The following is a 25,374-nucleotide window of genomic DNA, read 5'->3' as shown; positions in this document are numbered from 1 at the left end:
CTAACCAATTTATTTGAGCATTAGCTTTTATGAGCTACAGCTAAGAAGTGGGGGTTTTTTTACCCACGAAAGCTTATGCCCAAATAAATCTGTCAGTCTTTAAGGTGCCACCAGACTCCTCGTTATGTGAATGTAAATCCCCTATCTTATTTGCTTTCTTACTTTGTTTACTTTCGCTTAGGGAACCTTGATTTCTTTCTCTGTGACTCATTAGATCTCTGTGATGAGTATTGAGGTATGTACTGTGATGACCGGGGCTGAACGGCAGCTGAAGGCTGTATTTTTATCTTGTAGGCTGGTATGTATATCCCTAGGGAATGAAGGGTCACCCGAGAATCTTTCAAATGTGTGAAGGGACACACCTTTTTGGCAAACAGCTTCGTTCCCTCAAAGGGAAAGTCCTCCACCATGGTTTGGATCTCTTTAGAGAAGTCGGACAACTGTAGCCACTAAGCCCTTCTCATAACACAACCATGGAAATTGAATGTGCCGCCATGTCTGCCACATCTAATTCAGACTGGAGAGGCTTTTTCACCAACTGGTCCTCATTAATTGTGGCCATAAACTGGTCTCTGTGGGAGTCTGGGAGCTGATCAATAAAGGAACCTAGCTTAACATTGTTCTGGTAGTCATATACCAGGCCTTATTGGCCAAAATTAGCCAATCAGAACTGAAGAGTAGCTGATTAATACTTTTCTGCCGAACAGGTCCAAGCATTTTTCGGTCATATGGGGTGGATTTAAACTGGTATTTGCAAGTCCCTAGAATTAACCACATCCACAATGATAGAATTTAGAGGTGGGTGGGAAATAAAATGCATTTTGTGCAGGAGAAGGGCATGGAATTTTTAGTCTGCCCACTCGCATGTCAGCGGGATGGATGCAGGAGTCTGCCATATAACTCTGGCAAGATCCAACAGTGCCTCATTAACGGGAAGAACATCCACCAGTTTGTGGTAAGGCTCAGTCACTTCGTTCAGCTGTATTTGCAGGGCATCTGCCACTCTCTGAGCTGAGTCCTAAATTATTTAAAATCATCCACTATGGATAGTGGAGAGGGCATCACCGCATCATCAGGTTAGGATGATGAGAGATGAGCTTGAGGGGTGCCTTCCCTTTCAGCCTCAACTTCAACTTCCTCCCCCAGTTGCTTAGGAGGTTCTGAACTCTTTGATGCCGCAGCTGAAAGAGGGTGTGTCCTTGCCACACTAGGGGCCTGGGAGGCTTGTTGCCTTTGAGCCTGCCTGGGGCCCCAGTACAGCCATTGAGAATATGTGGCTGGCAGTCGTATCATAGTTGCCCAAACCATAGAGATTGAGGGGCGGGATGACGTAAGCCTGGTATCCATAATGAAATTGGGACCCATATGGCAGGTAGGACGAGCGGTGGGAACCTATATCTTCTCACTCACTATCTGACTCTGGTCTGATGAGAAGAAAAGTGGTGCATGACATGGATATCTCATGGAGTCTAATGCTCTGGGAGAACTTGGCACCGGAACCCTGGTACTGAGTAGTGGCGAGTCCAGCACTTTGGACACCAAGAGATCAGTTGCGCAGTGGAAATTCGATGGTGCGGACAAGGTTGATGCCACTGGTTGTTGGTGCCAAGAGGCTTGTACTGACTGAGTCAGAGATGTGGACCTAGTCATATGGTTGGTGCCACGCACATTTGGGTTGGTGCCGGTGACAGCATCAATGTAGCCTTCCTCAGGGCAAATCTTCCATGCTTTTCATGCCCCCCGCGGTACTGGTACTTCTTTGCCAATGCCCATCGGGTCTTTGAACAGACTGATTTGCTCTGTTGGCTCAGTACCGCGCCTGCCCTCTAGATGGCTTCAGTGCTGTTGGTACCAATGACACCAATGGAGCCAGAAATCATTTCTGGCTCGATCAGGGCTCATTACGAGGACTCAGACATTTTCTTAGCGGTCTTGAATGAGTGACTCATCTCCTTGGGATCTCTCGCCTTCAACATAGAAGGTTGCGGTGATGGCTCTCATCAGGACTCTGGGGGCTGAAGGGCTGATTCCAGGAGCAGGAGTTTAAGCATTAACTCTGTCCTTCCTGGATCTGCTTTTAACTGCTGTCACCAACCACACTTCTTTGGATTGTGCTTTTTCCTCCAGGTAACGAACGCACTGCAAATGTCCATCTCTCACTGGGGTGGATTCTTTTCAGCTATGGCACTTTTTGAAGCCTGAAAAGCCAAGCATACCCTTGTCCAACTGGGTCGCTCTCTCTCACCCCCCACACCGGGGTTGGCAGGAGGCAACCATTTTCTACTTCCCCCCCGCCCCCACTTTTCTTTTTTTGGCACTGGGCAACTAAAAACAAACAAGGTACTAAAAGAAAAAGGTTGCAAGGGAAGCTAAAATTTGCAAAATATAGGGAGTTAACAATTCATGACTGGACAGCTCTTAGCTCAGGCTCTAATCAGGGGTGGTTGAGAAGGAACTGAGGAGGAAATGCCTACTCACACTGGCTAGCCTCATGGCAGGCGGGAGCCATGAGTTCGAGGGAGGGACAGACTGCTATTGAAATTCTCTGATCCGCAGTGTGGGGGGCGCACACACCTACAGTGGAGCACCCATCGGGACACTACTCCAAAAAAACAAAAAAAAACAAAAAAAAAAACACACACTTATTTTATTGAGGTAGTGCACAACAGCACCAGTTAGGAGCAGGGTATTATTGTGCTGGTATATATGTACATATTGCATCAGTCTCAAAAATCTTGTAAAGATAAAACTTGGCTTTTGATTTTGCCATTATGTTGTTTAACCCCAGTCTGAGCAGATCTAGGACACTGTAGATCTGTGCCCTGTTTGTGCCCTGTGTGAGCACTAGTGCTTACACAATTGCTACCACTGGTGAATTGTACCAGTGGAGATTCTTTAAAATATTAGTATAGACATTGTTACAGAATGCATAAACTGTTTTAGCAACTTTCTAACCTGAACATTGCTATCACTTAAAAGATGCCAATGTGGTTTACTCAGCCACCGTATACAAGCCGTCCATATCTGCTTCCCCACTTCATCCAAGACCTCATTTTCTATTGCTTTTTCTCTCCGTGAGCATCTTATCACAGAGTAACAAAACTAATATCAAGCTGCATACAAATCTGTGGTACCAAGAGCACTGAGTAACCTACAGTGTAGAAGACACTGTGCTGACACCAAAGAATAAGTATCAGCCCCACAGACTTTACTTTGTTTAGGCCTCCTTCAGTGCTTAAATATCAAAATGAAAGGGCTCTCAGAGGGCACTAGCAGTAACCTGTGTACACAAGAGCACTGGATGCTTGTTGACAGAGAGAGAGAGATGAAGGCTATAATACAGCAAGTATATTATAAGTGAATTAACACTTTTCTGGAGAAGTTCCAAATTCCTTGAACTCCATACTTGACCCCTCAGTAAGCAGGAAAAATAGTTGGTACAGGAAGAACGAAGAAATAGTAACAGAATTTAAAACATTTATTTTCGGGATGTTCTGTACTTGCATTAAGGATAGTACTTATTATAGCTACAGAAATAAATTTCTCCAGCAAGACAAAGTAATGAAAGATTTAATACCCAATATTTTCTAAGGGTGTTGCCCATTTACCACTGACAATTCCACTGACGCCCATTTAATATTTTACCACATTAAACTATAGGAATTTACTCATCTCCCTAATCCACTGTAGTTGATCAGAGTCTGCAGGTTCACCTGAGTTTAAAGTAAAAACAGCTGGCATCCAAAGAAACTCTTGCTGCTGAGTTTTTACACTTGCAGAAAGCAGGCCTTCTGTAAATTGTGCACTGAACAGGTCATACTGGTAGTTATTTACAGATATTTTCTCCTCTCCCACATTAAGGAAGCTGCTTGTCAGAAGAAAACCCTCTTGAAGATTTTTCAATGTCAAAGTAAAACATATGTAGCTTCTCTCCCCATTCCACCTTTTAAAATAATTTATTTGCTTTCAGATATTTAAGTAGTTTGAAAAAAAGAAACCTAGCCATGTATATTGAGATGCAGCATACCTCCATCTAGATGTGAAGATTTAGTCAGCTGCTATTTACTTACAGCTGACAATATGTTATATAAAAAAAAAAGATAAAGCTTTAAAGGTAATCCCTGTGATTTTGCAGTTTTCAAAATTCGCTTCAATCCCGTCCCCTCTTCCACAAGGAAGGAAAACCTGCTCCAAGATATAGGACTATACTCAGTGTTGTGAGGGGGACTGCTCTATCCCTGCTCAGCCCTTTTGTCTTTGGCCTACCACAGCATTGCTGTGGTCACTGAACATTACTGTCCCTATTGAAGGATAGAAGTCTTGCTCCACATTGGCCTGAACTCTGCCCCGTTAAATTTTTTTGCCAACTAAGCCAAACACAGAGGAAAGGAAAAGAGCAACTTGAAATCTGTTTCCTCCACAAAGGGTGGTGGCGAGTCAGCTACTCTAGCAGTTCTGCAAAGGCAGTGAAGTAGTAACAGGTGACCCATTCTGGGAAAATACTACTACTTTCACCTTTATAAGGATCTAAAAGCACCTTGCAAACATTTATTAAGCCTCATAATGCCTTATGAGATGGGCAAGTATTATTCCCGTTTTGCGATGAAGAAAGAATCAGATGTTAAACAATTTTCTAAAGGTCATAGACAGAGTCTGTGGCAGAGGTAAAAAACAGAACCCTGACATCCAAGCTAGCCTAGAGGACTCAATCTAATAAATTATTTCAACACTAAGGCTGTTTTCTTAACCAAAAAAGGTGCAATTTCCAGAAATGTTTTAAATATATGTATTATGGCAGTTGTAAAGAAAGATTTCGTTTAAAAAAAATAAAGGAAATTGCTTAGTGCTGCTGTTCATTGCTCTCCATATACGTGCATGTTAACGAGAGCCGTGCAGTGAAGGGAAACTTCTCATGCTGTAAAGTTATATTAAGATTTTAAAAACCACTTACTCTCTAGTTCTTCTTTCTCAAAGTTTGTGTTGACAGTAGAGCTAGTTTTGCCCATATCCACAACAGCTTCTTCATCGTGACCCTAAAGAAACAAAAACACAATATGGATATGATTCACTTTCGATAACCCAACCAGAAATCCAAACTCATTTCTATCATAACAGGTTACACTCATACATACAATTTATAAAGACAGCTGATATCAAATTCCTGCTTCAGAAGTTGTTTTACATCCATTTTCTGATATAATAATAAAATAAAAGTCCAACTCCTTGGAGAAGGAAGAGGAGTTATATGTAGAAATATCTTTTCATTTTCTGTGAAAAAAATCCTTTTACTACTGAAGGAAATTATTCTGCTTGTAGGAAGTATCACTACGATGAAAACTAGGAATCCTATTCATCATTAAAACAACTGAAGTTATCTAGTAGTAAAGGGGAGCTTACAAAACATTTAATTTAGACTGAGAGGACCCATACCCTGTACCTTTTGTACATATACATTTATCCTTTGGCTGAATGCGTTTCTCATGACAAAACAAAAATGGATCCAGCTGTCCTGACAACAGCACAAAAAACTTTAGAGCTCAGTATTGGCGAACGCCACATTAAATTAAATAGGATAGATTAGGGATGCAGCACAGGTGACTTATTTGTATTATAGTAGCTCCTAGGAGCTCCACTCCGTGACCAGAAGGCCATTGCACTACGTGCTGTACAAACACAAAACAAGATGACAGTCATTGGTACGAAGAATTTACAATCTAAGTAGAAAACAAGAAGAGTTATATACGGATAGATGGGGGCAGTACAAGGAAACAATGAGATTGTAGTGATCAACATACTAGGCAGTGGGCTCAGCACACCAACAGACTAACCGTTGTCAAGTTTTCTGTAAGTATCATAACCAAGGAGAGTTTTAAGGAGGGATTTGAAGGTAGATAATGAGGTAGCTTTGCAGATGTTTATGGGGAGCTTCTCGTAAGCATGAAGGAGAATATATAAAGGTGCTTGTTAAAATTTCAAACAAGTGAGTGATGACAGCTGACATGTGGCTAATCAGAGGCAGGAGTCGGCCTTTTCCTGTTGAACAAAAGACAGGTAGAGGAGGTATAGGGTGTTAAGGCCTTAAATGGGAAGGCCAATAGCTTATGATTCCAGGTCACAGTGCCTCTAAAATGCATTGCAATATTGTTGAGCTGGCAGGCAGAAATATCAGACTGTCTTCATAAAATGCTAGGCCAAAAAGCTTAAAATAGTTCAGAAAGAGTTTAAATTCTCCAGACAATTGGGCGGTGGAGCTGGGAGAGAGGTAACATGGGAAGTGTTCAAATTCACAGAATAACTGGATTTTTTTCAAGGTTCTAGATTGCTGCTCCTCAAGAAATAAACATTAAAGTTTAAGGATAAAAGATACTGACAAGAAGTTTACATTCAACAGTGGAAGAAGCCCACCTAAATAAGATAACCTGTGCTGGTTTATTAAAAGACTTAGCCCTGGTCTACACTACAGGGTAAGGTCGAATTTAGCCGTGTTAAATCAATTTTATAATGAACGTGTCTACACAACCAACCCCATTCAGTCGACCTAAAGGACTCTTAAAATCTACTTCTGTACTCCTCCCCGGCGAGGGGAGTGGCACTAAAATTGACCTTGCTGGGTCGAATTTGGGGTAGTGCGGATGCAAATTGACGTTATTGGCCTCCGTGAGCTATCCCAGAGTGCTCCAATGTGACCGCTCTGGACAGCACTTTCAACTCCGATGCACTAGCCAGGTACACAGGAAAAGCCCTGGGAAATTTTGAATTTCATTTCCTGTTTGGTCAGCGTGGAGAATTCAGCAGCACAGGTGACCAGGCAGTCCCCCTAGAATCGCAAGAGAGCTCAAGCATGGAGCAAACAGGAGACAATGGATCAGATTCCTGTATGGAGAGAAGAAGCTGTGCAGGCAGAACTCCAATCAAAGAAGAAATGCTAATATATATACCAAAATCGCACAGGGCACGATGAACAGAGGTTACAACAGGGACACACAGCAGTGCCGCGTGAAAGTCAAGGAGCTCAGGCAAGCCTACCAAAAGACAAAGGAGGCAAACGGTCGCTCTGGGTCAGAGCCACATACATGCCGCTTCTATGATCAGCTGCATGGCATTCTAGGGGGGACCCCTACCACTACCGCACCACTGTCCGTGGACACCTGCAAGGGGGGAAGTCTCACGCAGCACAGAGGAGGATTTTGTGGATGAGGAAAAGGAGAAGGAAAAGGCTTCTCCATGATGGTGGAGTGTGCAGTAATTGGAGGAGCAGGCACCTTCGCCAGGTTATAGCACTCCCTGATGCAGGACGTGATCCATGATGAAATTCACTTTGAAGAGGCAGGAAGACCTTTCATCCTGTCCACCACAAATAACTGGACCGACTCTTAGAATGGCTTCGTTCCCTCAGTGTAGAAGGCCAGTGTTCTGCAGACATCCAATGAGTGAATCCCTTTGCTCCCTGCCACTCCAAGGAGACTTAGGATGGAATACTGGGAGGAAGATGTCCTGGTTAATGTGAAACTGGGAGACCACCTTCAGGACAAAAGCCAGGTGGGGTATGAGCCGAAACTTGCCCTTACAGAACACAGTGTAAGGGGGCTCTGATGTCAGGGCCTTGAGCTCAGATACCCTCTGGCCGAGGTTATCGCTACCAGAAACACTACTTTGTATGAGAGATAGAGCAGGGAGCATGTTGCCAAAGGTTCAGAGGGTGGACCCATGAGTCTGGAAAGGACCATACTGAGGTCCAGTCCGGGACCAGGTGCCAGACCTGCAGGTATAGTCTGTCGCGACCGTTAAGGAAGTGACTGAGCATAAGGTTAGCAAAAACTGAGTGGCCTTCTGCTCCTAGGTGAAAGGCAGAGATGGCAGCCAAATGAACCCTTACTGACTACATGGACAGCCCCTGCTGCTTGAGATGGAGGAGATAGTCCAATATAAGTGGCACGAAGGTGAGTGTCGGGGGCAAACAGTGCTGCGCCAACCAGACTGAAAATCTCTTCCACTTGGCAAGGTAGGTAGCCTTGGTGGAAGGCTGCCTACTGCCAAGGAGGACTTGTCTAACCAGTTCTGAGCAAGAAAGCTCCATCAGATTCAGCCACAGAGCTTCCAGGCTGTGAGGTACAGCAACTTGAGGTTTGGGTGTTGGAGACTAAGTCCAGGAAGAGCGGCAAGGTGACTGGAGCTTCCACAGACATTTCCAGGAGCGATATGTGCTGGAGCTATCAATATCACCAAAGCTCATCCCTCCGAATCTTGAGTACATTGTAAATAAGCGGAATGGGCAGAAACGCATAAAAGAGATGGTCTCCCAATGGGAGGAAGAATGCATCCATGATGGAACCCAGACTGTGATTGAGGAAGGAGCAAAACTGTTCGCAACGCAACAGGAAGTGTCAACAGGTCTATCTGGGGAAAGCCCCACTGATGGAAGATTGAGTTCGCTGCATCCGGGCGAAGGGACCACTTGTGGCTGTGGAATGACCTGCTGAGACAGTCCGCCAATTCGTTCTGTACTCTGGGGAGGTATGATACTTGCAGATATATCAAGTGTTCTACACAAAAGTCCCACAACATGAGCGCTTCCTGGCACAGGGGAGAGGAATGTGCACCCACATTTGTTGATACAGAAAACATCTCCTTATCAAGTGGCTTGGAAAGCCTGGCACGCCAGATGTACCACTCTCAGCTCCCAAATATGCTCCCCCTCAGCCCAGAGCTGACATATCTGTCACTAGCAAGAGGGACAGCTGAGGGCTGGTGAAGGGAACCCCTGCACATACTATTTGTGCGTCGAGCCATCACTGGAGGGAGTCAAGTACCCTGTGAGGCAGGACTGGCCAATACACTAACACTAGCCACAACTGAAGACGTCGAAGTCCGAGTCTGGCATGCTGTACTACGTAGGTACAAGCCGCCATGTGTCCCATGAGTTTCAGGCAATTCCTTGCTGTGGTGCTGAACTGCCTGAGACCACATACATCGCTGCTGCTGAGGGACCAAATCCTTGCTTCCAGGAGGTATGCCCTGGCTTGTGTCAAGTCCAGTACTACCCCTATAAAGTCTATCCTCTGAACCAGGGACAGCATTGATTTCCCCTCGTTCAGAAGATGCCCAGTTCGTTGAAGGTTGCTCTTATGAAGTCAACTTGTGCCTCCACTTGAGACCTGGAGCAGCCCTTGATGAGCCAGTCGTCAAGGTACAAGAACACCTGTACCTGCCATCTGCGCAGGAATGCAGCCATGACTGCCATGCACTTGGTAAAAACACGTTGCACTGCTGACAGGCCAAAAGGGAGGACTATGAACTGGTAGTGGGTGTTCACCACAAACCTGAGGTATTTTCTGTGGGACAGTTATTGCTATGTGAAAGTACGCATCCCTCAAGTCGAGTACAGCATACTAGTCTCCTGGATCTGATGAAGGGATGATGGAGGCCAAAGAGACCATGAGCTTCTAGAAACCCTTGCCCTTCTGCTCCTGAGGAACCTATTCCACTGCCCCTAGCGAAAGGAGTGAGTGCACCTCCTGTATCAGGAGTTGCTCTTGAGAGGGGTCCCTGAAGAGGGACGGGGCAGGACACAGAATTGGATGGAGTATCCCCTCTCTACTGTGAGGAGCACAGAGCGGTCCAAAGTGATACAGGACCATGCATGATAGAAAGGGGACAGTCGGGAGGAAAAGGAAAAGCGGGGTAGATCCAGTTTTTGTTCTGGTGCACCATCCTCTACTTCAAAAGGCTGGTTTGGGGCTGGAAGTTGGTTTAGGATGGCCAGAGTCCTGGCCTGAGGACAGGTACAGCCTTTTTCTGATGTTCCTATTCCTCCTCCAGGAGCTGTCCTGTCGGTAGAACCGCAAAAGGAGATTGAGGCCTAAAATGCTTCTGCTGCATGGCGGGAGTGTGTAGGCCCAAGGATTTGAGGGTGGCTCTAGAGTCTTTTAGGCTGTGTAGCCTTTTATCTGTCTTTTCTGACAACAGAATCATATAGTCAAAGGGGAAGTACTGTATGGTCTGCTGGAACTGGAGCCCCTTTTCATGGCCACCTCTGTAGCCATGACTCTTGTGGCTGCATCAGCACTGTCCAGCACATCCTGGAGGGAAGCTCGGGAAATTAGCTTGTCCTCCTCAACCAAGACCGAAAACTCGGCACAGGAGTTTAGGGGCGAGCAGCTCCACAAATTTTGCCATTGCCATAGAGGTATTAAGAGAGTACCGGCTGACAATGGCCTGATTGGCTGGAAATGCAGAGCTGCAATCCACCCATGGAATAGACCTTCCTCCCAAAAAGGTAAAGTTTTTTAGCCTCCCTGTTTGGGGGGGGGGAGGAGGGGGAGCGCAGAGGGGCCTCGAAAACCTTGCTGCTCACGTCGATTAGCAGCTTCCACAACAAGGGACTCAGGCTGCGGGTGGGAATAAAGACTTTCATAACCCTTAGAGGGCACAAAATATCACCATTCATTGCGCTTGGCAGTGGGCGGCAATGATGCTGGCATCTGCCACAGGGTTTTGGTGGTGTCCGCAATAGTTTTTATAAGCAGTATGGCAAATACGGGAAGGTCCAGAGGGCGCGAGGATATCCACCATGAGATCGGAGTCCTCCACTACCACCTCTGCCTTGATGCCCAGTCTCTGGGCAACGCAGCACAGCAACTGCTGCAACACCAGATTGTCTTTGAGTGCCAGCCAGCACCTCCTCCAGCGATGACAAGGAGGAAGCCCCAAAGAACGGAAGCTGCTCCTGGCCATCAGCACCCAAAGTATTCTGTGACTCTCGGGGATCCCATGCAGGAGCAGACACAGATGGTGTGGTGCTTAGTGCTGGGGCTGTCGGCACCAAACTCAGTGCCAGGATCAGCATTGGTGGCACCACCGGTGGCGCTGTCAGAGCCAAGGTCGCTGTTGGTGCCGCAGGAGCTGCTGTCAAAGCCTGTGCCGGCAATAGCAGTGCTGCTGGCGCCGGCGCTAAAGCCACAGCTGGTGCCAAAGCCAGTGCCGGCGACAGTGCCGCAGCCGATGGTGTTCATGTCAGTGGTTCAGTGGCTGGTCGCTCAGCTGGTGGGAGAAAGGTGGCCAAAGCCACCAAAGTTGCCGCTGAGCCAGACCCTTAGTTCCTTCCCTGGCTCTGGTGAAAGGCCCAGGGAGTCCAGAAGGGCCACTCAGAAAGGTTCTGCCACAACGGTGGCCACGGCACCGGACAAGCCTGACTCTCCCGCCGCAACCTGGACCTCCTACTCTTATTGGAGCAGTAGGAGTCTGACTCCAACTCTGAGGTCTCCCAAAAGGAAGACGACAGAAGAATTATGGTTCGGGGCACCGAGTGTCAGGAACTTGGGGCCTGACTAGGTTCTCTCTCCGGAGGTGTTGGTGCTGGAGGGTGCCAGGACATCATCGCCAGCTTCCCTCTTGATTGCAACTATGGCCGCAGTAGGGCGGACAGGGCCGAAGTCACCCCTGTCCTAGGGGGCGAGAATGACGCCATGAGATACAGCAAGTCTTGAGCTGCCTCGAAAGCCTCTGATGTTGAGGGGAGCGGCAGCTGCTGGCCAGTAGGCTCCAGCGATCACGGTGGGCCCAGACTCAACTGCCTCACCTGGGCAGGAGTCGACACAGCCCTGACCAGGGACCTGGTGCTGTGGCCCAACTGGGGTCTCTCAGCCACCAGCTCCTTAGATTTAGCCAGGGGAGAACACCCCCTCTCCAGCAACTGGTGCCTGTCCACCAATTGGCCACGGGAGAAGCCATGCCGATGCCAAGCGTCTCAGGAGGAGACCTTTTTCGGCACCAGTTCCCAGGATAACAGTGTTGGGACACACTGTGCCGACAAGGATGTGCTGGGTGCGGGATTCCCCGACCCAGGGTCTGAGTGGGGGCAAAGAGCTGCCTCCATTAGGAGAGCCTGAAGCTGCTGTTCCCTTTCTTTAATAGTTCTGGGATGGAACTTGTGGCAGATCCTACACCGTTCCTTTCGGTAACCTTCCCCTAGGCACCTTAAACAAGAAGTGTGGGGGTCATTCTTTGGCATGTGCTTAGCGCCCACCTCACAGGTTTTGAGCCCCCAGGGACCGCAGCATACCCTCGTTCCAGGGAGTCGGAAAGGTGAAGGGGTGGAGAACCCCCAACTAACTACTATACAATACTAACTAAAGAAAAACTATATATACAAAAATGGAGATAAAGACACTTGCTAAGCAAGGGCTATGGGACGTTCCAGCTAACTGTCACTGGCGGCAAGAAGAAACTGAGGGGGTGATGGGTCGGCAGGGCTCTAAACTGAGCGGGGGCACCCAGGCCAACATGACAGGCTGCTATGGGAAAAATCTTCCGGCTGCCATGCACTTGCATGCACACACCTCAGATTGGACATGAACAAGGACCTGAAGAAGAAATGTCCATACCTACTGCAGGCGGATCTGTGGTTCCAGGATCAGATACCTGAGTCATCTCAGGACCCATATGTAAATCCATGGTAGAGATCATCCTCGAATCGAGAGATCACTGATGACAACTACATCAAGGCCTTCTCTAGACCAGCAATGGGCTTTGAATTTCCAAAAACTGAACATCCATCTTAATATCAATAATTGGGACCACAACTGTAGATGGGCTTTTGACTTTTTACCACCATGTTGGCCAGACGTGTTCTGAGCAGAATTAGATAACCGTGTATGGCAGGATGCCATCACAGATCATCCCCTTGTCACACAGCAAGGCCCCTTTAGGTACACTGACCTCACCTCCCTCTAGTGGGGTTCAGCAACAAACACTCACTTCCAGAGTCTTTAAACAATGTTTTCCCTACAGGGGTCTAATTTATTATACAGATAAATTATACTTTAATTTCTTCTAGAGAAGCTTATACAATTTCCCCAGAAGAGCCCTCCTTGAAGTTCAGGGGTCTTAACAGCCCTTCTTGGGGCTGGCGAATTTCAGTCCTGGTGTTGCTGCCCACACACTCTCCAATCATGTTCCAGGGTCTTTCCAACCCTCCTTCTTGGGAACAATGGGACTTCCCGTCAAGCTTCTCCCTATCTGGCCAAGGAGGCCCAGAGCACGCCTTGTTGGTCTGTGCTCATGACCTCAGGCCAGCTGTGGCTTCCAACCAGCTTTTCCTCCAGCTGGCCCCTTTTCCAGCAGACAGCAATCTTCCTTCGCTGGTCTCTCTCTATTCCAGGGTCATGTGCCCTCTTACTCCTGTCCGTCCCCTCCCAGGGCCAGGAGTGGGACCGCGGCTCCGGGGGAAGAGTAGTGGACGTGGCCAGGGCTGGGAGCATCAGCCGTGGCCAGGAGCAGAGCTGGGTGACGTTCCCTTCCCATCCCTCCCCCGAACGTTCCTCTGTGCCCCCTTGGAGGAGCGCACCCCACAGTTTGGGGACCTCTGCTCTATTCTGAGGGAAGAGGAAAAATATATACAGCCTTCCTTCCCAGAGCTGGTTCTGGCTGGCTGGGAGTGAGAGGAGTCTAACCCTCTTTACAAGGCTGCTGGTTCTGGGCCCTTAGAGGAATAGAAGCACAGGTCTTCCAAAAACACAGACTACGCCCTCAGGGAGGCTTCCTCTCTCCCCATATCTGCCTTTGTCATTTTCCTAGACTCTTGGGTAACAAACCTTAAAGAAGCCATGCCATGTGAAAGGGATGGGGTAATGCCTAAGCCCTTAAGGGGACAGTCCAACTTGTCACACAGTGGTTACAAGGCCATCAAGGGTCTATACCCATACTCTCTACCACTGCTAATGCTACCTCAAATTTCATACTGTTCATAGTATTGAAGAAAAACGCTGGTTTAGACACTGCCATAGAAATACATACCTACAGAATATGCCTCCTCTTTACAACATATTAAGGGAGAGAACACATGGCTAAGGCAAAATTTAAAAAAATTAAAACAAAAAAACCCCACAATCCTCTCACTCAGAGGGAATACTAATTTTATGTTTTATATCTTACATTTATTTGACAGCATTCTGCTATCTGAAAATGCTAAGATCAAAACTGTGGTGAAAGTCAAAACTATCTGTTAGGGTTAGACAACTTCAAATAGTCCCTAGTTCTCAGATTATACCACTTGTGTTTTGGGCCCTGTAACCTTGACTTCCTTCTGACCAGCCTTTTAACGCTATATTTGTTGTGCACTACCATCTTAAGAGACGACAGCTGCTACTCTTATGTCACGTTTTGACATTCAATGTATTAATGGGTTTCCTAGACATTTAGTGCAAACCAAGCCCTCTGTTTAGCAGTCAAGTAATCTAAGCATTCATTTTTGGAACATTTGAGGAACAGGAGTGAGTGAAAATGGTATATTCACCTTCTTTTGAAGAAATATAAGTTTTCATCCACTTTTTAAACCTTTGTGGTAAGTCCCCTGTTAGACATACCCAAGAAACTAAGATCAGGTGAATTCTCCCTCCCCCATCCCACCAGCCCTCTCATCCGGTCTAAAATTAGGGTTGCTGTGCCAGGGCAGACAGTTCTATTGTAGGTGGCCAGTGCCCTCTGCAGTTTAGTATAATGCGTCCATTGAATCAGGAAGCTACCTCTGCCCTGCAAGAAGTGCACAACCTGCTTGACTGCAGATTTAGTTAGAGAATACAGTCCAATTCAGAGCCAAGTTAGTTCTAGTTTTTGGGTTGTATCTGATTCTATTTCAGGATCTTCTTCTGATTCTTTAGAATCTCAGAATTAATTGTTCCCAACATACAAGTTTACCCAAATCAGATTTCAATTTGCAACCACTGTTCAACATCAAATTCCTTTCCTGTAAACAAGGGCCAAGCTAGTCATCCCAAGTTTCCATAGCTGCACACCAACTATAGCATTTACAATAACTTTAATTTCTTGTTCAACACCACACACACACACACACACACACAGAGAAACTATACCAAGTAAACTTGCACCTCTTTCTACCGCAGACAGGACACATTTTTGTATAGTATATTTCATATTAACAGCGTTCCAAACTGCTGTATAGTTATGGATAATAAAAGAAATGCACATTAACTAACAGTGGGAGAAAAATTATGAAGTATATGCAGGGGAGAAAAATGAAAGTTATGAAAGTTGCGATATTACAACAAAAAAACTTCAAATCCAGACTCCAGCAAGAGACTGCTGAATCAGAATTCATTTGCAAATTGGACACAATTAACTTAGGCTTGAATAGAGACTGGGAGTGGCTAAGTTATTATGCAAGGTAACCTATTTCCCCTTGTTTTTTCCTCTCCCCCCCCCCCCCCCAAACGTTCTTGTTAAACCCTGGATTTGTGCTGGAAATGGCCCAACTCGATTATCATACACACTGTAAGGAGAGTGATCACTTTAGATAAGCTATTACGAGCAGGAGAGTGGGGTAGAGGGAGTATTTTTTCATGCTTTGTGTGTATAAAAAGATCTTCTACACTTTGCACTGCATGCACCGATGAAGTGAGCTGTAGCTCACGAAAGCTTATGCTCAAATAAATGGGTTAGTCTCTAAGGTGCCACAAGTCCTCCTTTTCTTTTTGTGAACACAGACTAACACGGCTGGTACTCTGAAACCTAACCACTGTTAATACAGAAAGGGGAAAGAGGTAGTGCTAGTTATGCAGAGAGAAAAGTAGAGGTAGAAAGAACTGCAATGCAGGCTGGTGCAAATGCATGATGGGTTTATAAACAAAAGGCAATTCAGAATAGGATCCTGAAGACTGTGGTATTCAAGGGCATTTCTGGATGTACAGTTTTCTGTACATACTAGTCTGGACAGCATGGTCTTGGGGAAGAGAGAGAAAAGGAAGTATAATTACGATGGCATAGATTAAAGATTTGAGGAGGTTTAGGCAAAGTAGCATCTAACGGGCAAAGTTGTGGAAATGACAACAGCCATTTATTAACATAAGAGACGTGGCAGAAGTTCAGAGTCAAGAAAATGCCATAGTTAAAGAGGTTCAACTTTGAAAAAAGGTTAAATAACTTGTTCCATTCAAGTTCTCATACTGTTCCCATCCATATGATAGCTAAGCAGATTCCAGAAGTACACTTAACCATGTGATTGCTATCTGTCATGTGTACACTCTCGCCTTCCTCCCACAATTCCCAGGGGAAATATTGGGGGGGGGCTTTCATTTTTATTTCATTTCATTTTGTGATGTAATCTGCACTGTTAGTGAACGTAGTGTAAAAAAGTGCACCCTGGTAATATATCTAGGGGAAAGAACAATGTAATGCATTGATCCAACAGGAAGGAAAAGCCTGGAAAGAGTAGTGTTGAAAAAGACCTACAGGATCATGTGGAGACACGTTTGCAATTCAATATGGCTGCAAATTAGCACAATGTAATATTGAGCTAAACAGACAATGGTATAACATCACAAAAGCATGGAGACAAGTACAGTAATTATCTATGAACTTCATCATACAAACCCACTGAAGTCAATGGCAAAGCTCCCACTGACTTTCATGATGCAGGATCAGGGTTTACATGACTGGTGCAACCACATCATATTAATTAAATCCTGGGCAACCCATTATCAGAAAGACAGACAAGTTGAAAGAAAAATTATTAGAAGGAAGGAATAAAGAAGTATTACAAATGAATAAAAATTTAAATTATGCCTCTTGAGTATGCTTAAGGACACAACAGTCCAGTATGTGACGCTACGGTATCAAAAAACACAAATTAAACTGAAAATAAATCTCCCCCTATTAACTTCTTTCAGTTACAGTATTTGAGCTGTTACTTTTAACTATATTGGGTATAAGATTTTCAGAGAAAACTGTGATTTTCAAGTCAGCTACATTGCTTTAATATGGTGCTTGTGTCAACTGTCCTAAAGGAAAAGTTTTAGAGAACCAATTGAATAGAGTTTTGCCAAAACTATTGTGAAAGTCCACAGTGTATTGCAGGAGTGACCAACCTGTGGTTCCGGAGCCATATGCGTCGCTTCAGAAGTTAATATGTGGCTCTTTGTATAGGCACAGACTCCGGGGCTGGAGCTACAGGCGCCAACTTTCCAATGTGCCAGGGGGTGTTCACTGCTCAACCCCTGGCTCTTCTACAAGCCCTGCCCCCACTCCACCCCTTCCCGTCCCCCTCCCCCTCCCACCCCAAAGCTTCCTACACACCATGAAACAGCTGATTGGCAGGCATGGGGAGGGAGAGGGAGGCGCTGATCAGCAGGGCTGCCGGTGGGCAGGAGGCACTGGGAGCGGGGGGGCGGGGAGCTAATGGGGGGCTGCTGGTGTATTACTGTGGCTCTTTGGCAACGAACATTGGTAAATTCTGGCTCCTTCTCAGGCTCAGGTTGGCCACCCCTGGTGTAATGGCAGATAGAACAAGTTGAGAAACTTATTCCACTTTTAGGTTTTTTTTACCACCACATTTTGAACCTGTATTTTGCAGGTTCACTTAAGCTGACATTACTATTTACCATCCTTTGCTCTTAATGGACAAATGAAAGAGGTACATTGCCAATTCTGCACATACAGAAGTGGCCTTTAAATCTCCATCATGTGAAAGCGGCACATCTACTGAGATTAGATTACCGAAAGGCATGCATACCCTTGTAAACCCTCCTGTTACACTGAGATAGCAGTGTATCCAATTTATGCAGAGACTCTTCCAAGAATAAACTACTAGCAACCACAAACATCCTACATCCAGAAAGCACATCATTCATAACCTTCATTCTTTGGAAAGACAATACTACACTAGGGGCACCATTTTTTCATATCATTTGTAAAATATAGTTAGAACCAAAAAACAGATACTTTAAACCTAGGTCAGACATAAGGTAACTAACTGATCAGTTAAACTATAATACTAACTTCAAACATCTCTCTTGCTAAAGATAGATATATAGGGTATAGGCTTTCAATAATCATATAAAATCTGCCAGACCAGTTTTAGGCATAAAGCTAAAGAGGCAGCTGTTATAGCTTCACATTTTAAAAAAAAAAAAGTTACGAGGCATAAGCCTGCATTCTAGTTGGTTTCTCTTTTCATTTACATGGATAAAGAATAAACTAACTAGGATTGTGTGAACCTATGTAGTTTCCCTTCTCTGGCAATTCCATGTAAACAGCGCAGAATAAACTGATTAGTGTTACCAACTGTCCCTTTGCAGTCTCCAGTGGTTTCCATGTGTGAAATATTACTTGCGCTGATCCTACAGACATATAAAAAGAAAGGAAGAAAGAGCAGTGGGGGTAGAAAACAAAAGCAAAAGTTAAAACTCATTCTGGACAAATTCAATAGACTAAAATTTCAGGTTTTTGTTTTTGTTAAGGAATAGGAATTAAATGCTTTGGGGATTTTTTTCTTCCTTTGTATTTTATTAGTCTTTTTACTCTTTTTGATTTTTTTTTTTTTTTTAAATAAGCAATGACTATGCTGTCCCAAAAAAAGGAGGGAGGGGAGAGCAGCAGGGTGGTCTAGTGCTCTTCTGACAAGTTTCTTACCGGCTATTTCTAAAAGGGGATCAGCATGTTTTTTATCTGTGGATACTATGACCTAGGACAGACCCTAGGATGAATTCCTGCAGTCGTGGGAAGATTCTGCTAGTGAGCCCTAGAAAACTGAAAGAATGCTTACCTGCTTTCCGAGACTGCTGAGCACCCATATGAGTATTGTAGGAGGTACCCCTTAGATCTGTATTCATTAAAGACAGATGGCATTTGGTACACCCAGCAAGACTTAATCTCTCCTTCCCCAAAGTATGTTCCAATGATATGACTATGAGAAACTGAGTCCTACTATCTCTCTGTTCTGGACAGTATGGACTTCCCAGAGCTCTTTGCTCTCAATGGTGGAATCCAGGCTGTGAGGAGTAGGACTGAGACACCTTCTTGCCTTTAAGATACAGAGCTCTTTTCTCCAGCAGACTGTGGATGAGAATAGGCAAGGTACAAGTCCCATTCTGCTGCCCACAAACTGTGCATACCTTAAATTCGGAGCACTTATTTGCCTGCTCAACAATACTCCCACTTAGAGGAGGAATGGAAAGTCTCAGAGTGCACATAAGAAAGGTGTCTGCACAGACCAAATGCACCAAACACTTCCTTCCCCAAGGCGGAAAGCTTAGAAGAAAAGGGGTTTAACCCTTACAAGCTCACTACTTGCTAACTAATGCTAGGAAAATTATCTTCTAGAAAGGAAGCCAGGGCCGTCTGGTATTTCTGCTGTAGGCAGGATATCTAGGCAGCATGGAAAAGAGGCAGCACCAAGATTATTGATTTTAGGCCACAGCTTGCAATGACCCCAGAAGCACTGCAGCAAGGAGACAACCCAGTACTGCAGGCTAGTAGAGACATTCTGTAGCAGAATGAGTGGCTTGTAGCAGCATAATGGGATCTTGGTCCATGACTGGGCCTCCTAGGCACTGTATCAGAACACAAGTAAATAAAGATGAAAAAGTTTAGGATACCCACCCACTTTGAATACTGAGATGGTATGTCCTCTCCTGGTTTTCCTACCTCTCTAATCACTTGTTCAGCATACCCTTTGGAGGGCCCTCCTTATCCCCGCTTCAACTTTCTGTGGGGGTTCCACGGGGCTCTATCCTTGGGCCCATTCTCTTCTCCGGCTATACCTTGTATCTGGGTAATCTTATCTACAAACACAAATTCAACTACCATGTGTGTCAAATCAGGAATTTTCTGTAATATTTTTATGACCCTTGTGTGCCTCAGCTTCCCTTTGCATTTTGCATTGTTATACGGTTTTAATCTGCTCCTAGAACAGCATAGAAGGCATGAGGTATGCATGTGACTTAGCTGTCTGAGAGGAACAAACAACATCATTAAAGAACTGGTTGAAACTAACCTCATTATCAACAGAAAGAAAAGGAGTACTTGTGGCACCTTAGAGACTAACCAATTTATTTGAGCATGAGCTTTCGTGAGCTACAGCTCACTTCATCAGATGCATACCGTGGAAACTGCAGCAGACTTTATATATACATAGAGAATATGAAACAATACCTCCTCCCACCCCACTGTCCTGCTGGTAATAGCTTATCTAAAGTGATCAACAGGTGGGCCATTTCCAGGTTTCCAAATCCAGGTTTTCTCACCCTCCACCCCCCCACACAAATTCACTCTCCTGCTGGTGCTAGCCCGTCCAAAGTGACAACTCTTTACATAATCAAGTCGGGCTATTTCCTGCATAAATCCAGGTTTTCTCACATCCCCCCCACCCCCATACACACACAAACTCACTCTCCTGCTGGTAATAGCTCATCTAAACTGACCACTCTCCAAGTTTAAATCCAAGTTAAACCAGAACATCTGGGGGTGGGGGGTAGGAAAAAACAAGAGGAAACAGGCTACCTTGCATAATGACTTAGCCACTCACAGTCTCTATTTAAGCCTAAATTAATAGTATCCAATTTGCAAATGAATTCCAATTCAGCAGTTTCTCGCTGGAGTCTGGATTTGAAGTTTTTTTGTTTTAAGATAGCGACCTTCATGTCTGTGATTGCGTGACCAGAGAGATTGAAGTGTTCTCTGACTGGTTTATGAATGTTATAATTCTTGACATCTGATTTGTGTCCATTTATTCTTTTATAAACTGCATCTATTCTGCTGCAGTTTCCACGGTATGCATCTGATGAAGTGAGCTGTAGCTCACAAAAGCTCATGCTCAAATAAATTGGTTAGTCTCTAAGGTGCCACAAGTACTCCTTTTCTTTTTGCGAATACAGACTAACACGGCTGTTCCTCTGAAACCTGAAAATTATCAACAGAGGATCCAACAAGTTAAAAATGCCCCAATGACTGAACACAAACACCTAACAGCAGGAAACCCCAGCATACATGACATTTGCACTGAGCTGGAGAATACAAAAACGTCTGGTGACTGGAATAAGATGGGCACTTTTGGAGGGACTAGGAAGCTCTGACCTGTGGAGACAAAGAGGGACAAAGAAGGGAGCCAGGAATGGAGTCCATCATGGTTTGGCTGATGGCACTGGAGGAACTTTGGGTTAACTTCCACCTCTCTCTGTTAACTTATGCACCTTTAGATCCTGTATGCCAGGTGATTAATAGTTAACTTGTTTTGAAAAAAAGCTGCCTTGCGTCACAGCAAATACTCATTGAGAGCCCTGAGCCCTCAGAGGGAACAGTACAAGCCTCCCATAGGACTCTGGCTTGGCTGGATTCACTGCAGGGAGCCATGGAGAGACACAAAATCATTGGTGCCGAAGGATGCAATCTTAAGAGTCTTGGAGGCCATGGTACTGCCCCTGTGGAACTGAGTTGGTCTTTGGGCCTCAACACACTATCCAAGTCACCCCAGGAGACTCGTTACAGGCTGGGGCATAGACCAGACCCTGTGACAAGATCTCTATGCCGATGACTCTCAGATCTACCTTTCTATACCAAACCTATCTCCTTCTGTCAAAACTAAAATCTTGGCCTGTCTCTTCTGCCATCTCCTTGTGGATGTTTAACCATCAAGCTCAAGGTAAACATGGCTTAACAGAGCTCCAAATCTTCCCCCCTCCCTCCCCATATCCTCCTCACTTTCACCTCCTTTCTCAACTGCTGTGAAAAAGGCCACCATCCTGCCTGTCACTCAAGCCAGTAACCTGGGCATCATCTTTGACTCGTAACTCTCTTGGTTCTCATATTCAGGCCAGGGCTAAATCTTGCCAATTATTTCTATATAACGTCTCCAAGATATGGCCTTTCCTTATCCATCCATACAGCTAAAACTCTCACCATCCTTCTCTCTGGTCTTAACAAATACAGTTTGCCCAGCTCATATCCATTCAGAATTTTGCTGATTAGATCATTTTCCTAATCTGTCACTTTGACCATTTATCCCTCTTTTTAATTCCCTCCACTGGCTCCCTCCTCCTCTTTTGCATCAACCATAAACTGCTTGTATTCACTTCCAAGGCCCTTTATGGCCTACCCACCCCACCTATCATTTCTCATTCACTATCGAGCTGTTGATGCTCACCTCCAATTGGCCCATGACACCAGCTATTGAAATTAATATTAATATGGGAGACACTAATTTAACCATAAATTTCTTTATTGAGTCCAAAGACGAAATGGTATTTTATATAGTTACTCGAAACATGCCTGACAGCCTAAAAATAGTAGTCACTATATCCAATACAGTAACAAAATATTTATAAAGCGTATGGTCAGTGTACTCACAAATAGGCCACACGTAGGGAAAATAGTCCCCTGCTGGCATGCTATAGCATGATCAGGTAAGGTCTGAAAAAGAACACTCAAATTCATAACTTTTTATACCCTTCAGCAAATGAGGTCATTGCTAATTGACTTCAGCTAAAAAACAATGAGGCAATTCCCCCTTAGGATTTACAATCTTTCTTCCCACGGCCTTTCCTCCCTACCTCTTCCTCCTCTTCTTGCTGACCAACAGTTTTTCCTTTGTACCTGGGTTCACATAGGCCCTAATTTTCGAAATAACACTTGTATACAAGGTGAAAAGGAACATGTTGGCTTAGTTGAAGACAGATTCTCCGTCTTATTTAAGACTAGTCACCGCTATCAATCGGAGCAGCCTTCTTTTTAGAAACTTCCCCTTATTTTGTTAGTTATTCCTCGAAACAGACATCCAATACATGACATTATTTTCAAGACCATTTCTTCCATTTGCTAGTTAGGGCCTTTCTTTACAACACATATATAATTCCTTAGTCAAACTTAAACGAACCCTAATTCTTTAATTTCACACTTCTCGTACAACAGCACCGATTCCCTACTTGTTAAATTTTCAAACACACACATTTATGCTTTCTTTCAAGCTGCCTCATGCTTGGGTGCTCCCTGTACATATCCACAAAGCTACCTCATTATTCACCTTCAAATCCTGCCTCAAAATTCTACTTTGCATGATGCCTACCAAAAAAGAACAGGAACATGAAGACGAAGACGAAACTTTACAACTATTAGGCTTCTGGTTTGTAGAGACCAAAGCCTATTTTACTATCCAATACTAATTCATTGTTCACTTGTACTCCCCAGTGTGTCTACATACACCTCGTCTTATACTTAGACTAAGATTCTTAGGACAGTCACTATCTTGTCCTTCTGTTCGTACAGTCCCTAGCAAAATGGCGTCCTCACCCGTAACTAGGGCTCCTAGGTACTATGGTAATAATGACGTTTACTCTTTGAATCTCCTCTCACACTTGGGGTATGTCTACACTATGAAATTAGGTCGATATTATAGAAGTCAATTTTTAGAAATTGCTTTTATACAGTCAATTGCGTATGTCCACACTAAGCACATTAAGTTGGCAGAGTGCATCCTCACTACTGTGGCTAGCATCGACGCACAGATCGGTGCACTGTGGGAAGCTATCCCATAATTCCCGCAGTCTCTGCTGCCCACTGGAATTCTGGGTTAAGCTCCCAATGCCTGATGGGGCAAAAACATTGTCGCGGGTGATTTTGGGTACATGTCGTCAGTCGCACCTCCCTCCGTGAAAGCAATGGCAATCATTTCGCGCCTTTTTTCTGTGCGGACGCCATACTGTTTTCAGCAGACAGTGCAGTAGGACTGCTAACCATTGTCATCCACCGCTTCTGCTGCAACTCTGCTTTGCTGCTATTGTCTCAATAGCGAATTTCTCCATGTTGTCCGTCATGGACTCCCGGATATGTGTGTTCTACATCGGGAAATGTGTGTGGTGCTAACCATCGTCATCCACCGCAACTCTGCTCTCATGAATCCACCTCGCAGGTCCTCTCATCATTCTCTATAAATATGTATTCTCATGGCATCCGTCGTCAACCACCGCTTCCACTGCAATTCTGCTCTCCTGCAGACGCCATACCATGGCAAGCATGGAGCCCGCTTAGATCACTGTAGCAGTTATGAGCATTTTAAACACCTCATGCATTATCCTGCAGAATGTGCAGAACCAGAACCTGCAAAAGCAGGCGAGGAGGCGACGGCAGTGCGGTGAGGAGAGTGATGAGGACATGGGCACAGACTTCTCTCAAAGTACGGGCCCCGGCAAATTGGACATCCTGGTGGCAATGGGGCAGGCTCAGGCCATGGAACGCGGGTTCTGGGCCAGGGAAACAAGCACAGACTGGTGGGACCGCATAGTGTTGTAGGTCTGAGATGATTCCCAGTGGCTGCGAAGCTCTCTCATGCACAAGGGCACTTTCATGGAACTTTGTGAATTGTTTTCCCCTCCCGTGAAGCACAAAAATACCAAGATGACAGCAGCCCTCACAGTTCAAAAGTGAGTGGTGATAGCCCTCTGGAAGCTTGCAACTCCAGACAGCTATCAGTCAGTTGGGAATCAATTTGGAGTGGGCAAATCTACTGTGGGGGCTGCTGTGATCCAAGTAGCCAACGTGATCACTGAGCTGCTGCTATCAAGGGTAGTGACTCTGGGAAATGTGCACGTCATAGTGAATGGCTGAGCTGCAATGGGATTTCCTAACTGTGGTGGGGCCATAGACAGAATGCATATCCCTATCTTGGGACTGGACCACCTTGGCAGCCAGTACGTAAACTGCAAGGGCTACTTTTCAAAGGTGCTGCAAGCACTGGTGGATCACAAAGGATGTTTCACCAACATCAACGTGGGATGGCCGGGAAAGGTACATGACGCTCGCATCCTCAGGAACTCTGGTCTGTTTGAACAGCTGCAGGAAGGGACTTACTTTCCAGACCAGAAAATAACTGTTGGGGATGTTGAAATGCCTATAGTTATCCTTGGGGACCCAGCCTACCCCTTAATGCCATGGCTCGTGAAGCCATACACAGGCACCCTGGACAGTAGCAATGAGCTGCTCTACTATAGGCTGAGCAAATGCAGAATGGTGGTAGAATGTACATTTGGACATTTAAAAGCGCACTGGTACAGTTTACTGACTTGCTTAGACCTCAGTGAAACCAATATTCCTATTGTTATTGCTGCCTGCTGTCTGCTCAACAATATCTGTGAGTCAGTGGAGAGACGCTTATGGCAGGGTGGGAGGTTGAGGCAAATCGCTTGGCCGCTGATTATGCACAGCCAGACACCAGGGCGATTAAAAGAGCACAGCAGGGCGCTCCGTGCATTGGAGAAGCTTTGAAAACCAGTTTCATGACTGGCCAGGCTATGGCACGACAGTTCTGTTTGTTTCTCCTTGATGAAAACCTGCCCTCTTGGTTCAGTCTACTTCCTTGTAAGCCAACCGCCCTCCCCCCTTAGATCACCGCTTGCAGAGGCAATAAAGTCATTGTTGCTTCAGAATCATGCATTCCTTATTAATTCATCACACAAATAGGGGGATAACTGCCAAGGTAGCCAGGGAGGAGTGTGGGAGGAGGGAAGCACCGGCTGCGATGGTGGATGCGGGGAGGAAGGAAGGACAAGGCCACACTGCACCTCAAAACTTATTGAATGCCAGCCTTCTGTTGCT

At 45.4% G+C, this 25,374-nt stretch overlaps 1 protein-coding gene across 8 annotated transcripts in view; it reads right to left on the bottom strand.

The window, feature by feature from the left end:
- The window catches only part of SLC4A7 (solute carrier family 4 member 7), a 161,301-nt gene that overhangs the window by 79,197 nt on the left and 56,730 nt on the right, over positions 1–25,374 (bottom strand). For all 8 annotated transcript variants that reach the window (XM_075125726.1, XM_075125724.1, XM_075125725.1 and 5 more), the window contains exon 2: positions 4,952–5,033. In XM_075125726.1, coding sequence (XP_074981827.1) covers positions 4,952–5,033 — 82 coding nt within the window. The remainder of the gene's footprint in view (positions 1–4,951; positions 5,034–25,374) is intronic.

This window comes from Caretta caretta, chromosome 2, assembly GCF_965140235.1.
Source record: "Caretta caretta isolate rCarCar2 chromosome 2, rCarCar1.hap1, whole genome shotgun sequence".
Classification (NCBI taxonomy): Eukaryota; Metazoa; Chordata; order Testudines; family Cheloniidae; genus Caretta; species Caretta caretta.
The sequence above is the reverse complement of the archived record's forward strand: the minus strand, read 5'-3'. Positions and strand labels throughout refer to the sequence as shown.